A 17,208-nucleotide genomic window follows, 5' to 3' on the forward strand; every position below is an offset into this window, starting at 1 on the left:
ATGCTATATAGTTACAGTACATCTCAAAATGTTCTTTGAAGTATTTAATTCCTCTGTGTTTATGTATGTGTAGGATTTTGATTTCTTCACAGTAGAGTTGGAAAAAGGCTTGAAAGGTTTTGGTTTCAGTATCCGTGGTGGCCGTGAGTATAAGATGGATCTGTTCGTACTGCGATTGGCCGAAGATGGGCCAGCCATACGCAATGGGAGGATGAGGGTGAGCCGATATCACTTCCTGTCCCTAAATGTTTTCTTAGGTTTGGTGAAGTAACAGGTAGAAATTCCAATATCAAATATGTCGCTTTATTTATGAATTGATATACTTTACATTCTAGTAAGAAAACTTGTCCACGCTCCTGTATTTGATAAACTGACATAAGTAGTTGAAGTTCGGGTTTAATAAATAAGATTTTTTTTAACACAGTGTCACAGGAATTCGTAACTTATTTTACCAGGTGGCTAATTCTTATGAATTTGTAAGATCTTATTTGCATGTTTTGGTAGAAATTAACTTTTGCGCTAGTTGCATTAAGTTAAGGGATGGGGTTGGGGAAGGAGCTTCTGTGTTGCAATTTTCAAGGTTTCAGGTTGAGATGCACTACACCAGCAAGCCATTCCATTGCTGATCTGTGAATTTCCCAAATTTCCAAAAATCTAAATTCCAAGGACCTTCTGACTACATCTACATTTTTTACTACTTTGTACATTTCCCCGGAATGTGCAGTATTCAACACTGCACGGAATACTGTATCCCGCAATGCAATCCTTGACCTTCCATATCTTTTAGTGATAAATAAACCAGAAATTAGATTGTTAATATCTTTCTCATCTTTGATCTGACTGCCAAGTTTTGGTGGAAAATTTATAAAAATGCATCTTTGTATCAAATCGTAAACCTATATTCTGTCTATCTATCATTCTGTCTCATCGTTCTCATTTTTTCTTCGCTATGCTATTAGGAAGCTGTCATAGCTAATATGAATAAAACAGCCCCTAGGCAAGGATAGTCTTTATTCCTCAAACCTTTCAGCTTTTTCTGACAGTCACTTACCTATGGCCACAAAAACTCACGCCACTTTACCTTTGACATTAAAGTTTCAATGACATTAAAATGAAACTTTTGTGTGAATAGGATTGCGTCAAGGATAAAAATCTATGAAATTATATTTAGAAGATATAAGCATTCAAAATTGACAGTCTCTGGCCTCCACCAATACAGATCAACAATATTTATGACATCCTTTTGCACTTAAACTTCTCATCAAATTCCATTATTTTAAAAGGGGGAGGAGCCACTCTGTATGTCCCGGCCTAACTTTCTGTTTCAGTGAACATTACATCCAAGCGTTGAACTTGGCTGTTCATTTCAAGGCACTTCTGTGTAGGTCTTCAAACATTAGCTTGTCTTCCTCAAAGATGGGAATGTACCTGTGACATGTTTACAGTAATGGAAAATGCCTTAAGATATGAACTTAGTGGTTAACTGATGACACTGTTTTCTGCAAGAGTTTTCTCCATCTTAGGGGTAAGGGGAACAATTCCTAGCTGTGCTCCACGAACAAGCCAAAACCAGAGACTCCTTGCCAATAATGAGGGAGAGATGATGGTCATTCAAAAAACATCAAATAAATCAGAGAATTGGTGGTCTTGGTACAGTACATTCTGCTTGGACTTCTTGAGAGGAATTGGTTTATAATTGGCTTTCAGATTTCCCCAGGCGTGCAGATGGCACTGGGGACAGGTGGGACATGACCCCTCAGATTCCGATCCGTCCCCCTCACTCTCCCTACTAAAGGCTACAAAAATTGGTAAATCTAAGGATTAATCTGTATTTCCGCTATGGACATTAGTGTATTGGCGGTGGCGGAATCGGGAATCTTTAGCCGCATATAGCAAGCAACAGAGAGAGACGGGGAGCCGGATTTAAGTGTAAGCGTGTTGGAAGAAATTAGCATTTCAATAACATTGAAAACCCAGAGCAGAAAAATGAAAATATCCCTCAGACCAGGGTCAACAACAAATCTTGAATCTAAGAACCTCCCACCCATTCGTGCAGCTGGAGAGATCGCATCAGCCCATCCAAGCTGAGGCATCTAATATTTCTAAATGCCAACCTGCACTAAAGTAGTGTCTCAAAGGGATAGTTCACTCAAAAATTTAAATACTGTCATCATTACTCACCCCCAGGTTGTTTCAAACCTATATAAATGTATTTTGTTCTTTTAAACACAAATACATATACTTGTAAGAAAGTTAGCAATTTTCAGTTCGGTGACATCATCCACTACCCTAGTAGGACCCTGTAAACACAAAGTGAGATATTTTGAGGAATGGTTCTTGGGGAAACCTACAATTATTTTTAGGAAGTCAAAGATGTCACAGAATTGAAAATTGCTAACATTCGTCCAAATATCTTTCTATGTGTTCATCAGAATTTATACTGGTATGAAATTACACGAGGGTGAGCAAATGATGACAGAAACTGGGGTAAACTATCACTTTTTTGGGTAAACTATCACTTTAATGTTAAGACTTTTGCATTTATATGATTTGTTTGCTGTGGTTCTGTGTTCAATTGTAAATTTAAAGTTTTATCAAAAATGTTAAATATTAGGAAGGGTGTATTTTTTGTAACAAAAAAAATGCCTAAAAATAAGTATTTTATGAAAACATTATAAAAAGTGCTTAATAATGCACAAAGCATTCACAATTGCTTAATGAGGCTAAATAGAAGGTGATACTAAATAAAGAGCCTTTTGGGAGCCATAAGAGCCCGCTCTTCTAAAGGAGCCCAGCCAAAAGAGTCTTCCCATCACTCTTCTGCTAGCCTGCCAAGACTCATGAGCCCGCCCCGGGGTCCTATGACGAGCTGTTAGCTGCCTCAATTGTGCCTGTAGTGGCTGTAACCATAGTGATCAAATGCCATCGTCTATTATTTTGAGTTGGTGAACTGAAATAAATGGACTGCATAACTGCCACATAAGGCAGTGTAGAGACAAAAAACAATCACCTCATTTTTTTTATAAGTCTTGCACTTAGCAAACACAGCAAAACTTGGAGAGCATGACTATTAGGTGGGTGGAAAGAGGCATATAGCGAATTAACACAGTTCATTTTAGTGCAAACCATTAGCCCAAATGACGCAAAAGTGACTACTTGAGCACTAGTTAAAACCCAAATTATGCAAAATAACTAACTGAGACGAAATCATTTGCTGACAGCTTTGTCCCCCCCAGTTAAAAAAATCCCATCTGCGCCCCTGGATTTCCCCCAGCCCCAGGTCAATAAGTCCACAGTCAAAAAAGAGGTACTCCGTGCCTTCATGTCAAGTTTAGGATTGGCACGAGTGGGGGCAAGCGTTACCTGTGCTGGGAAACCTCTTCACAACGATGCAACCTCTACCTTCATTATTCTTTTGTTTGTCTTTCAAAGGAGAACTTAAGAGCACTTATGATATTATTGAGAATCATATTGTGCATCAGGAAGGGGAATAAATGATGCCTCATTATCTAAATAGTCACATACCTTACACGGAGGGGCTTACAGACACCAGTATTGTGCTCAATTGAGGCCCATGAGTGATTCATTCAGTGGCATTACTGCTAAAATGAATTTGTGCTAAAGCTCACTCATGACTGCTAATGCTGATCGGTACTCAACTAAACAGCCAACAGCCGGTGACTTATGGACTTGATCCTAGCAAAAAGGTATCCTTCAGACATGACATTCATGGTGTGACATTCAAGTGTCCTTAAAGGGATAGTTCGCCTAAAAGTGAAAATTCTGTCATCATTTATTTACCTTCTTGTCACTTCAAACCTGTTTGATATTCTTTCTTCTGCTGAACACAAAATAAGATATTTTGAAGAATGCTGGGAACCAAACGACAGTGATTTTGTGACTTTGTGTCCGTACAATAGAAGTGAGTAGGTTGTTCGGTTACCAACATTCTTCAAAATATCTCCTTTCTGCAGAAGAATGGAAGCCATACAGGTCTGAAATTACAATAGGATAACTGAATGGTGACAGAATTTTTATTTTAGGTGAACTATCTCTTTAAAACCATAATAGTTCTGACAGTAATTATGATGGTGTTTTCTTTTGAGTGAAATGGCTTATGAAATGACAAAAATGTAGGATGAGGCTTTATTTTGTTCATCTGGAATTGTTGGAAGTTAAAAGCTGGCCATTGGACCCTTGGTATAGTCCCACCTTTGTGCAGAAACATCATGAAGAGAAATTGTGTCATATGGAGAGGGAGGGATGGTAATATTTTGTGTTAAAGATTTTGATGTGAAACAAAATAAAAATTGCCTTTACGGATACATAATTTATAATAAACGCTACAAAATAAGAAATGTCAGTTTAGATTTCATGGTGACGTAAATGAAGCATTCGAATCTAAGAGTGTTTCTCAACAAGGGGTGCCAAGGCCTAAACAAATTTCCAGGGGGCATAAACAAGCTTTAAAAAATATGACGGGTTATTTTTCAAACCAATATACATGGTTCTAGTTACAAGCCCTATAATACTTTATTAGGAAGCAATTGAATGGGGATGGTTTGTGAAAAACAGTTGAAACTTCAACAGAATCGGTTATGTGACTATAACATTTCGTTCTGTTTTTTATATCATTGTAATGCCTTCATTGTTGACCGTCATCTATAAAATTATTTTGGTCCTTTTAGGACAAACATTCCATCATATGATTTAACCGTCCGTTAAATATTGTTTGCTGCTTGGGTCCTGAAAACCCCCAGCTATTTACCCTTATCTAGCTACATCAGATAATACTTCTCGGACAGATGACATTAGATGTGCACAATTTTCAATAAAAAGCCCTGATTGTTTACACCATTTTCTCAATACAGATATTAGCCCTGTTTTATCTCTGTTGCAGGTCGGAGATCAGATCATTGAGATAAATGGTGAGAGCACGAGGGATATGACACATGCTCGGGCTATTGAGCTCATCAAATCGGGCGGCCGTAGAGTTCGCCTGCTACTCAAAAGAGGAACAGGGCAGGTCCCCGAGTATGGTAGGTCGACACATGCTCTCAGTATGATCATGCTTCATAGTGACTTACATTTAGTTTATAGAACCTGTAACAATCAGTGTATGTCCTAAAATGTTTTTTCTAAAAATGAAGGGCATATTTTGTTGTCTATAAAGCTTGAGATGAAGTGGAAAAAAACGATATATATTTACATATTCAGTAAAAAGAAATGTAAGACAAACAATATACCGTATGTACATAAATACATGTACATGCATTGCATACATTACAAATGTGCCTGTCACACCAGTAATATTTGAAAGAGTGTAGATAAGCACCTTTTTTTGAACAAAACAGATGTCAACCACGTTTTTAACTATAAAACTATAGAAATAGTAATTGGATTCTTTTTGTTTGTCAAACAGCAGTGAAGCATATCATCATCAGCATTTGGCTATAACAAAAAACATCATGTTATGATAAAATATCTGATTTTGAAGGCTGAATTTTTCTGAAAATCACATTAAAAGCTCTTCTATATACTAATCATACACATAATAAATAACACTTCATAATACAATCAAATCCTTCAATTTTCTTGCTAACAAAGCACTCGTCTTTAACATGCCTATTAAAATATCGTACTCCTTGTGTTAATACTGCTAAAACTCGTTCTCTTTCATCGTTGTTATGTCGGTTAATACTTAACTCTCCTTTTCTCAATTTTCTTCAACGAACACCATCTAAACACTGATCTTAATACTGTCTTAGCCTGTGGCTGCTGTTCTAACCCTAATGATTGGTCTAGGTTGTTACTTCGCCTCTTATAGGAATGGTACCTTCCAGCCTTTCCATGTGCATGAAAAGTGACAACCATGGCTCCCCCTATTTCTTCCTAATGGGCCATCCTAAAGACACGGTTTGTAATAAGAGTGCACGCCTTCTAACACACCAATCGGCATGCTTCTGAGTGTTTCATAGTTTTGTTTTCATTTTGTGTGTTTTTTTCTTTGTTTCATCTTGGTAAAGTAGGTGGAAAACGCATGAAACATGTTTTACTGGATTATAAGATTATACAAATTTGTATTCAGATACATTGCACAATGCGGTTATAAAACAAACATAATACAAACACTAGGAAATGCAGTATATACTTTGAACACTTTAGATTTTGTTATACATTAGATACATACAGTAGATTATAGCTTAGCTTCACGATCGGTTCTTAAATGGATAGTTCACCCAAGAATTCATAATGTATTCACCCTTGTGACTCTTTTTTTGTGGAACACAAAAGATATTTTGAGAAATGTCTCAGAGGTTCTGTGCCTATACAATGGAAGTCAATGTGGGCCAATGTTGTTTGGCTACCAACATTCTTCAAAATAGATTCTTTTGTGTTCTGCAGAAGTAAGGAAGTCATACAGGTATGGAATGACTTGAGGGTGATTAAAAAATGAATTTTTCAGTGAACCATCCCTTTAATATCCTTTAACGTCTAAGGTGGGCAGTTTCAATGTGTAATGACGACCTGCTGTAACTTCAATAAAAACATGATAATGTTTCTATCACACACAGTTTATAGAATGAATGTACTCTTGACACACACTTCTAACATTCGTCTTAGACTCTCCATTGTGACAAAACTGAACGTTTATGTGGTTTTCACAGCTTTACGCACATCTGCTTTAAAATTCCGCTCACACGCGGCCATGTCTTCTGACGCACGTTTAGTATCCCACCGAGATCTCTGTGGCGCCACTAAAGTCTAGCTGAAAAACAGTCATCATGAGACTGTTGTGGCAGGCTGTACGTTTTTTAACCCGTCTTCATTTTCCCAGTGAAAAATGGCTTATCAGTCCTCCTTAGGCCGGTGATTTCTGCTACACCTGGGTCACATAAACAAGATAAATCTACCACTGTAGACTAATATAAAGCTAGCACAGAGAGACAAGGACGTGTAATATGTTACTCTTGTTATTTTTCACTGTGCTTAATGATAAAAGATGCAATTTTTTTATGCTTCTTAATTATAATAAGTAATTTATGGGGGATTTGGCGCATTAGCAAACGCTTAAATAGGGCAAATGTGTTGTGTAGGTGGAAGCTGAGGAGCCCTCAGTGTATCTCACTATATACGATGTGACAGGTGAGATTGGAAAAGTGTAAAGAGAATATAAAGGTTGGTGACCTTCTTTTCGTTTGCATTCGGTGTGTGAAGCAAACATGCTAGTGTGTATTAAGAGTCTGCAGTGAGGAAGTGTGGGGATGTCACTTGGATATAAAGATCTCGTCGTGATGTGTTTTCAAGTGTTCGTGTGGAACGAGAGGAAAGAGAAGCCAGTGAGAGCCTGATTATTCCACATCTTACATGAAATAAGTCTGTGAGCTGAACATCCCCCGCGGTTTCCTGTCAGGAAAGCAGGTTGTGTTGGAATAGCATGCAAAGGGTGTAGTGTAGCTTTATGCCATAATACAGTGGTGGTTACCATTGTATATTTTTTTAACGTACTAAATGGTAATGATAAAAATATATACCATAGTTAGGCATGAGACAATACACATTTTTCACACTGCCATCATTTCTAGAAATTTGAGATATACTATATCATGGTATTATGTTTCATTTAATAGTCAGAAATACATAACTGTTCAGAGGCACGTTTGTATTTTCCCCCCGAAAAATGGTAATAAGGCAGTTATTTATATCTTTTTGCAGTAGTGTCATTAGGAAATATCAGTTTCCAAATTGGCATTAATTGTAATAATCCAGTGAGATTTTTGTATGCACAGGGAGTCTGACAACAGCTGATATGCTCCGTATGGATATCTGGTCTCACCATCGTTGAGTCTGTCTATTATTACAAGAAGAAAGATTTAAAAAATACTGAACGGAAAAACTGTGGCAATCTCTCCAAGACCCTTGAAAAACGCTATAGCTTGAAAAACTGTCTGATTCGAACGCACAGGGTGGTCACACCAAATATTGTTTTGATTTAGTTCGTTGTAGTTAATAGATGAATAAAATCATAAAAATTATGACATTCTTTTTGAAAGCATCGTTATTTTACAGAATTTAGTGTGGAAGTGTGTAAATCTTTTCAAAGTACTCTATATCTGACTATAAAAATTCAACCAATACCACGATAATTCAGCATATTGTGATAAAATTCCTTGTAATCATTGTGATGTGTAACATGCCTAGCAGTGGAATATATTTTTATAGTTATCATTTGGTACCTTGTTATGGATAAAAATGGTATTTCAAGGTTTCAAGCATCTTGGAGACATTGACACAGTTCTTGATTTATTCAGATTATATTGTCCTCTTATACACAGTACCGCGTTTGTCAATATCAACGCTTTTACATGCAGCAGGCAGCATGTAGCTTTTCAATGAATGACTGAACTAAGAAAAGATATTAGCATGCTTAAAAAAGGATATATTCATTTTTCTCATCATAGGTTTGGTCTACAAAAGCATTGGTTGCGTTAGAGAATTCTGAATCTTGACTTTTGCTTGTAGGAAATTAAGAAATGTACACAATTATATTATCTAGAATTATTCCCAGTATTTTGAATCATCCTGTGCATATTTGAATACACAAGGCTAATGCCGTTTAAAGAATGTAATAGAATTACAGTAGCACTTTATTTTACATGTACACACTATGCAAGTTGTCAAGTACCAACCATGACCCTTATTAGGGTTCGAGCCCGTAGGGCTAGAAACCTATTGTATTTGTAGGTTTTATTAGGGTTCGAGCCCGTAGGGCTAGAAACCTATTGTATTTGTGGGTTTTATTATTCTTCTTCTTCTTCTTTGTTATTATTCTTCCCTAAAACTATATGGGCAGCCCAAACCGTAAGGCTGACAGAGCTGAGACTTGGTCAGATGGTAGTAGTCCTTGTCGCTACTCAGATACATGGACCCAGCCAAATCGGCCCATAGGTGGCGCTACAGCGATGAAAAGCGCGTTTGCACTCTTTACTCCTAAACCGTTTGTCGCACACCCAAGTGTTTTATATCATTGTAATCATTGGCTCAAAACTTAAAAAACGTATATCTCCGATTTCATTTCCGGTATGCAAATCTTTCCGCTAATTTGCATTTTATGCAAAAAAATTAAAATGAACTAGTCCCTGGATTTTTGCCCGATCGGAACCAAACCAACGCTGATGAATTCTGTGGAGTGTGAATGTGAATAATTATCGAAAAAAAGTTGAAATTTCGATTCACCATTGCTAGGGGGCGCCAAAACGTCTGAACCGGAAGTGCCATGGTTGACTAAAATGGCCATAACTTGTGAACCGTTTGAGCAATCTTCATGGGGCTTGTACCCTATGTGTAGACTCTCAGTCCGGGGTCACAGTAAAAAGGATTTGGCGCTTGGCCACTAGGTGGCGCTATAATATACATGAACTCGAAAAGGGCTATAACTACCCAACCGTTTGCCCGATCGACTTATTATTTGGTATGGTGTGTCTTTGTGTCATGCACGATGATTGTATAAAAGGACAGTGGCGTATCTAATGAAACATGGCGGTCATCGGCCAATGAAGTTTGAGCACTCCTTAGACCGACTTAACGGGGGCCGATCGAAACGACACTCGCTGGGCTTGTTCGACTCGTGGTCCAGAAGGTCTGTAAGAAATATGAACTCATTTGGCCACCGGGGGGCGAAGTAACGGTTTTAGAGTGCATAAACAATTGTGTATCACGTGACATTTGACATATACTCAAACTATTGTTATCATATGATAGCTCTTCACATTCTGAACAACTTTGCCTCTGGACACGCTTCTGTCAATCAAACGGTTCGTGAGTTATCGCTGACGATGTCAAAAACCTACTTTCGCGAACTAGTCCTAGGTTTTTCGACCGATCGGATCCAAACCAATGCAGATAACATCTCTGGAGTGTGAATGTAAATAATTATCAAAAAAAAGTTGAAATTTTCTTTCACAGTTGCTTAGGGGCGTAAACATTTTTAATAGGCGGAGCCTATTACATTAAAATGCCCATAACTCGAGCACTATTAGAGATATCAACATGGGGCTTGGAACATATGTGAAGACCATCACTCCGAGATGACTTACAAAATACCGCGGCGTTTGGACACTAGGTGGCGCTATAACAGTAAAAATGGCAAAATTGACGTGTCTTTGGTTGCATAAACAATTGTGTATCACGTGACATTTGACATATACCCAAACTATTTACATCATATGATAGCTCTCCTCATTCTGAACAACTTTGCCTCTGGACACGCTTCTGTCAATCAAACGGTTCGTGAGTTATGGCTGATGATGTTAAAAACCTACTTTTGCGAACTGGTCCTTGGTTTTTCACTTGATCAGATCCAAACCAATGCAGATGACTTCTGTGGAGTGTGAATGTAAATAATTATCAAAAAAAAGTTGAAATTTCTTTTCACGGTTGCTTTGGGGCGTAAACATTTTAAATAGGCGGAGCCTATTACATTAAAATGCCCATAACTCGAGCACTATTAGAGATATCATCATGGGGCTTGGAACATATGTGAAGACCATCACTCCTAGGTGAATTACAAAATACCGCGGTGTTAGAACACTAGGTGGCGCTATAAAGTATAAATGGCAAAATGTACACATCTTTGGTTGCCTTAACAATTGTGTATCACGTGACATTTGACATTTAGACAAACTATCGATGTCATATGAAAGCTCTCATAATTCCAAACAAATTTGGCTTTTGAACCATTGATGTCGATCAAACAGTTTGTGAGTTATCTGTGATGATGTTAAGAACCTACTTTTGCGAACTTGTCCTAGGTTTTTCAAGCGATTTCAAAATTTCCACCACAGTACAATTCTCTGGACTGTCTAGATCAATAACTATCAAAAACATCTTCAACTTTTTCATTTGCATGACCACTACAGGGTCCTTTATTATATTCAAGTGAACGGTGTACCTGAAAGCTCGCTTCTCCTTAACAAATAATCCAATTGACTTGCCATTAAGTACAATCATACATCTTATTACACTAAACAAGCATGCAAGATATGATGGTTATCAGACAAGAGATACGTTTCCTGTCTCACAGGAACAAGGTGTTAGACATATAAAGCACTACACATTAAACGTTGCTCCATATTCACACGTCTATAAATATAGAACATGTCTGGCTGGTTGTAAGATGCTGTTTTGCTTAACATAACACACACCTTTATTATGTACACCAGTTTAATTGCATGTAAACCCAAATATCTACTCAGCAGTCACATGGCAGCAACTCAATGCAATTAGGCATTTAGACGGGGTCATTTCTTAAATGGATGTGACCAAATTAACCTGAAAAGATGATTCCCCTCAAGTGTACTCTATGTGCATATCTGTGTAATCAGGCGTAGTGTCTGTGAACCGTTGCTGACCGTATCTATAATTTTTCAGGCGTTGGGAGTATCTTCCACTTGGGTGTTTTAGGATGAGAGTCCTCGGCCTACTTGATGAAGGCAAAGATGCTTTGGATGCCTTAAAAGTGCTCGAACCCGCTAAATGCTGCTTGCAGCTTTAATTAGGGTTCGAGCCCGTAGGGCTAGAAACCTATTGTATTTGTTGGTTTTATTAGGGTTTCGAGCCCGAAGGGCTGAAAACCTATTGTTTTTGTAAAGATTTTTATTATTAGGGTTTCGAGCCCGAAGGGCTGAAAACCTATTGTTTTTGTAAGGATTTTTATTCTTCTTCTTCTTATTATTATTTTTCCGCGCTAAAACGCATCGCCCAGCCCAAACCGTAAGTCGTAGAAACTCGAGACTTTGTCAATTGGTTGTATATGTGCAGGTTACTCAGATAGAGTGACCCAGCCAAATCGGCCCATAGGGGGCGCTATAGCGATGGCCAATGCGTTTGGGCTCATTGCTCGTAAACCGGATGTCGCACAACAAAGTTTTTGGTGTCATTGGAATCCTTGGCTCCAAACTTAAAAAATGGCTATCTCCGATTTCATTTCCGGTATGCAAATTTTTCCGCTAATTTGCATTTTATAAAAAAAAAAAAAAATGAACTAGTCCCTGGATTTTTGCCCAATCTGAACCAAACCAACGCTGATGAATTCTGTGGAGTGTGAATGTAAATATTCATTGAAAAAAAGTTGAAATTTCGATTCATGGTCGCTAGGGGGCATCAAAACGTCCGAACCGGAAGTAGAAAATGTAACTAAAATGGCCATAACTCGTGAAATGTTTGAGCTATCTTCACGAGGCTTGGACCCTATGTGTAGACTCTCAGTCCAGGGTCACAGTAAGAAGGAGTTGGCGTTTGGCCACTAGATGGCGCTATAATATACATGAACTCTAAAAGGGCTATAACTACCCAACCGTTTGCCCGATCGACTTATTATTTGGTATGGTGTGTCTTTGTATCATGCACCATCACTGTATAAAAGGACTTTGGGGTTTCTCAAAAAACATGGCCGCCATCGGCCAATGAAGTTTGAGCACTCATTAGACAGGGTTAACGTAGGCCGATCGAAACGACACTCGCTGGGCTTGTTCGACTCGTGGTCCTGAAGGTCTGTAAGAAATATGAACTCATTCGGCCACTGGGGGCGAAATAACGTTTTTGGAGTTCATAAACAATTGTGTATCACGTGACATTTGACATATACTCAAACTATGGTTATCATATGATAGCTCTTCTCATTCTGAATAACTTTGCCTCTGGACACGCTTCTGTCGATCAAACGGATCATGAGTTATCGCTGATAATGTCAAAAACCTACTTTCGCGAACTAGTCCTTGGTTTTTCAACCGATAGGAACCAAACCAATGCAGATGACTTCTGTGGAGTATGAATGTAAATAATCATTGAAAAAAAGTTGAAATTTCGATTCATACACGGTAGGGGGGGCCAAAAACTGAACTGGGCGGAGCCTATCACATTAAAATGGCCATAAATATAGAACGGATTAACACATCATCATGGGGCTTGGGACATATGTGTAGACCATCACTCTGAGGTCACCTACAAAAGAAAGTGGTGTTTGGACACTAGGTGGCGCTAAACCAGTTAAAATGGCAAAATTTAGACGCATTTCAATTCTTAAACAATTGTGTATCACGTTACATTTGACTTATACCCAAAATATTTACATCAAATCATAGTTCTCTTCATTCTGAACAACTTTGCCTCTTGAAGCATTGCTGTCAATAAAACGGTCCATTAGATATCGATGATAACGTTAAATACCTACTATTGCTAACTACTTCGCGGTTTTACGCCCTATTGGAACCAAACAAACGCAGAGTGCTTCTGTGGCGTGTGAACATCAAAAGTACTTGAAAAAAAGTTGAAATTTAAATTCATACACGGTAAGGGGGCCCAAAAACTGAACTGGGCGAAGCCTATAACACTTAAACAAACGTTGTTAGAGAAGGGTTTGAGATAGCTTCACGGGGCTTTAAACATATGTGTAGACCATCGCTCTGAGCTCACGGTAAAAATAACACGGTGATTGGACACTAGGTGGCGCTTTAAAGGGAACAATGGCACTAAATACTGTAATTATTCAACTGTTATACATCTACAGGTTCTGATACGCTTTGAAAATAAACCTCTCGGCCCAGGAACTTCAGACTTCTTGAGTTTGAAAGCACCTTCGCTTCAATTTAAAAGCCAACAACAATGAAAATCGGATACTCATTAACGAATTGTCCAAATGATTTGACAGTCAGGAAAATAACATTATTGTAGTATATGTGCATGTTTCTGTAAGCATGCATAGTTTCTATGAGTTCATACCTGTCATTTTTCTGTGTCTGTGTGTGTTGGACTTTGAACCTTCATGCGTTTGTTGTGGTGTGACCCCTAAACTGTTCATGAATGCACGACTGCTTTTGACTGCCTTAAAACTCGAAACCCGATAAATGCTGCTTGCAGCTTTAATTATTATTATTATTCCGCCATAAAACGCATCGCCCAGCCCAAACCGTAAGTCGTAGAAACTCGAGACTTTGTCAGTTGGTTGTATCTGTGCAGGTTACTCAGATACAGTGACCCAGCCAAATCGGCCCATAGGTGGCGCTACAGCAAGGAAAAGCGCCTTTTTCCCCGTAACTCCTAAACCGTTTGTCGCACACCCAAGTGTTTTATATCATTGTAATCATTGGCTCAAAACTTAAAAAATGGCTATCTCCGATTTCATTTCCGGTATGCAAATTTTCCCGCTAATTTGCATTTTATAAAAAAAAACAAAAATGAACTAGTCCCTGGATTTTTGCCCGATCGGAACCAAACCAACGCTGATGAATTCTGTGGAGTGTGAATGTAAATATTCGTTGAAAAAAAGTTGAAATTTCGATTCAGGGTCGCTAGGGGGCTCTAAAACGTGTGAACCGATAGTTGACTATTTCACTAAAATGGCTATATCTAGACAACGGTTTGAGCTATCTTCACGGGGCTTAGACCGTATATGTAGACCCTCAGTCCGGGGTCACAATAAAAATAACTCGGTGTTTGGCCACTAGGTGGCGCTATAATAGCAAAGAACTCGAAAAGGGCTATAACTACCCAACCGTTTGCCCGATCGACTTATTATTTGGTATGGTGTGTCTTTGTGTCATGCACCCTGACTGTATAAAATGACTTTGGCGTTTCTCAAAAAACATGGCCGCCATCGGCCAATGAAATTTTAGCACTCAATAGACAGGGTTAACGGAGGCCGATCAAAATGACACTCGCAAGGCTTGTTCGTGTCCTGGTCCTGAAGGTCTGTAAGAAATATGAACTCATTTGGCCACTGGGGGCGAAATAACGTTTTTGGAGTGCTTAAACAATTGTGTATCACGTGACATACATCTACAGGCTCTGATACGCTTTGAAAATAAACGTCTCGGCCCAGGAACTTCAGACTTCTTGAGTTTGAAAGCACCTTCGCTTCAATTTAAAAGCCAACAACAATGAAAATCGGATACTCATTAACGAATTGTCCAAATTATTTGACATGCTTGTAGTATATGTGCATGTTTCTGTAACCATGCATAGTTTCTATGAGTTGATACCTGTCATTTTTCTGTGTGTGTGTGTGTGTATTGGACTTTGATCCTTCATGCATGTGTTGAGGTGTGACCCCCTAACCTGTTCATGAATGCATGACTGCTTTTGACTGCCTTAAACCTCGAAACCCGCTTAAAGGCTGCTTGCAGCTTTAATTAGGGTTTCGAGCACGAAGTGCTGAAAACCTATTGTTTTTGTAAGGATTTTTATTCTTCTTCTTCTTATTATTATTATTCCGCCATAAAACGCTTTGCCCAGCCCAAACCGTAAGTCGTAGAAACTCGAGACTTTGTCGGATGGTAGTAGTCTTGCACGCTACTCAGATACTCGGAGCCAGCCATGTCGGTCCATAGGGGGCGCTATAGCGATGGCCAATGCGTTTGGGCTCAATGCTCGTAAACCGGATGTCACACAACAAAGTGTTTGGTGTCATTGGAATCCTTGGCTCCAAACTTAAAAAATGGCTATCTCCGATTTCATTTCCGGTATGCAAATTTTTCCGCTAATTTGCATTTTATGAAAAAAAAAAAAAATGAACTAGTCCCTGGATTTTTGCCCGATCGGAACCAAACCAACGCTGATGAATTCTGTGGAGTGTGAATATGAATAATCATAAAAGGAAGTTGAAATTTCGAATCAGGGTCGCTAGGGGGCATCAAAACGTTTGAACCGGAAGTAGCCTATTTCACTCAAATGGCCATAACTCGTGAACCGTTTGAGCTATCTTCACGGGGCTTGGACCCTATGTGTAGAATCTCAGTCCAGGGTCACAGTAAAAAGGAGTTTACGTTTGGCCACTAGGTGGCGCTATAATAGCAAAGAACTCGAAAAGGGCTATAACTACGCAACCGTTTGCCCGATCGACTTATTATTTAGTATGGTGTGTCTTTGTGTCATGCACCGTGACTGTATAAAAGGACTTTGACGTTTCTCAAAAAACATGGCCGCTATCGGCCAATGAATTTTGAGCACTCATTACACAGGGTTAACGGGGGCCGATCGAAACGACACTCGCTGGGCTTGTTCAACTCGTGGTCCTGAAGGTCTGTAAGAAATATGAACTCATTCGGCCACCGGGGGGCGAAGTAACAGTTTTAGAGTGCATAAACAATTGTGTATCACGTGACATTTGACATATACTCAAACTATTTACATCATATGATAGCTATTCTCATTCTGAACAACTTTGCCTCTGGACACGCTTCTGTCGATCAAACGGTTCGTGAGTTATCGCTGATAATGTCACAAACCTACTTTCGCGAACTAGTCCTTGGTTTTTCAACCGATCGGAACCAAACCAATGCAGATGACTTCTGTGGAGTGTGAATGTAAATAATCATTGAAAAAAAGTTTAAATTTGTATTCATACACGGTAGGGGGGGCCAAAAACTCAACTGGGCGGAGCCTATCACATTAAAATGGCCATAAATTCAGAACGGATTAACACATCATCATGGGGCTTGGAACATATGTGTAGACCATCACTCCGAGGTCACCTACAAAAGAAGGTGGCGTTTGGACACTAGGTGGCGCTAGACCAATAGAAATGGCTAAATTGACGCGTATTTCATTACTTAAACAATTGTGTATCATGTGACATTTGACAAACACACAAACTATTGATATCATATGATAGCTCTTCTCATTCTGAACAAATTTGCCTCTTGATCCATTGATGTCAATCAAACGGTTCAGGAGTTATTGCTGATGATGTTAAAAACTTACTTTTGCAAACTAGTTCTTTGATTTTACAAGCAATTTCAAAATTTCCACCATAGTACAATTCTCTGGACTCTCTAGGTCAATAATGATCAAAAACATGTTGATTTTTTTTGTTGTGTGACCATTACAGGGTCCTTTATTATATTAACGTGAAAAATGTACGTTAAAGGTTGCTACTCCTTAATAAATAATACAACTGACTTGCAATTAAGTAGTATTATACATATTATGACTCAAAACAAGCATGCTCATCAGAAGAGGCATGCCTTCATAAAAGTCAAAAAGGTGAAATATTCATTCAAATGGGCTTTTCATACATGTCTTTGTAAGCATGTGTAGTCTGCATAGACCGTTACTGATCACCTAAGTCAAAATTCTGGGTCTAATGGCTTATCATTCATTGAGGATGTGTGTTAGGGCCATTTCTGAAATGGATTTGACTAATTTATCCTG

The 17,208-nt window shown here is 38.7% G+C and overlaps 1 protein-coding gene across 5 annotated transcripts in view; it reads left to right on the plus strand.

Moving 5' to 3' along the window:
- magi2a (membrane associated guanylate kinase, WW and PDZ domain containing 2a) overlaps positions 1-17,208 on the plus strand; it is a 206,171-nt gene that overhangs the window by 159,825 nt on the left and 29,138 nt on the right. For all 5 annotated transcript variants that reach the window (XM_079454564.1, XM_079454565.1, XM_079454567.1 and 2 more), the window contains 2 exons: positions 74-217; positions 4,901-5,039. In XM_079454564.1, coding sequence (XP_079310690.1) covers positions 74-217; positions 4,901-5,039 — 283 coding nt within the window. The remainder of the gene's footprint in view (positions 1-73; positions 218-4,900; positions 5,040-17,208) is intronic.

Source organism: Barbatula barbatula (assembly GCF_947034865.1).
Source record: "Barbatula barbatula genome assembly, chromosome: 4".
NCBI lineage: Eukaryota > Metazoa > Chordata > Actinopteri > Cypriniformes > Nemacheilidae > Barbatula > Barbatula barbatula.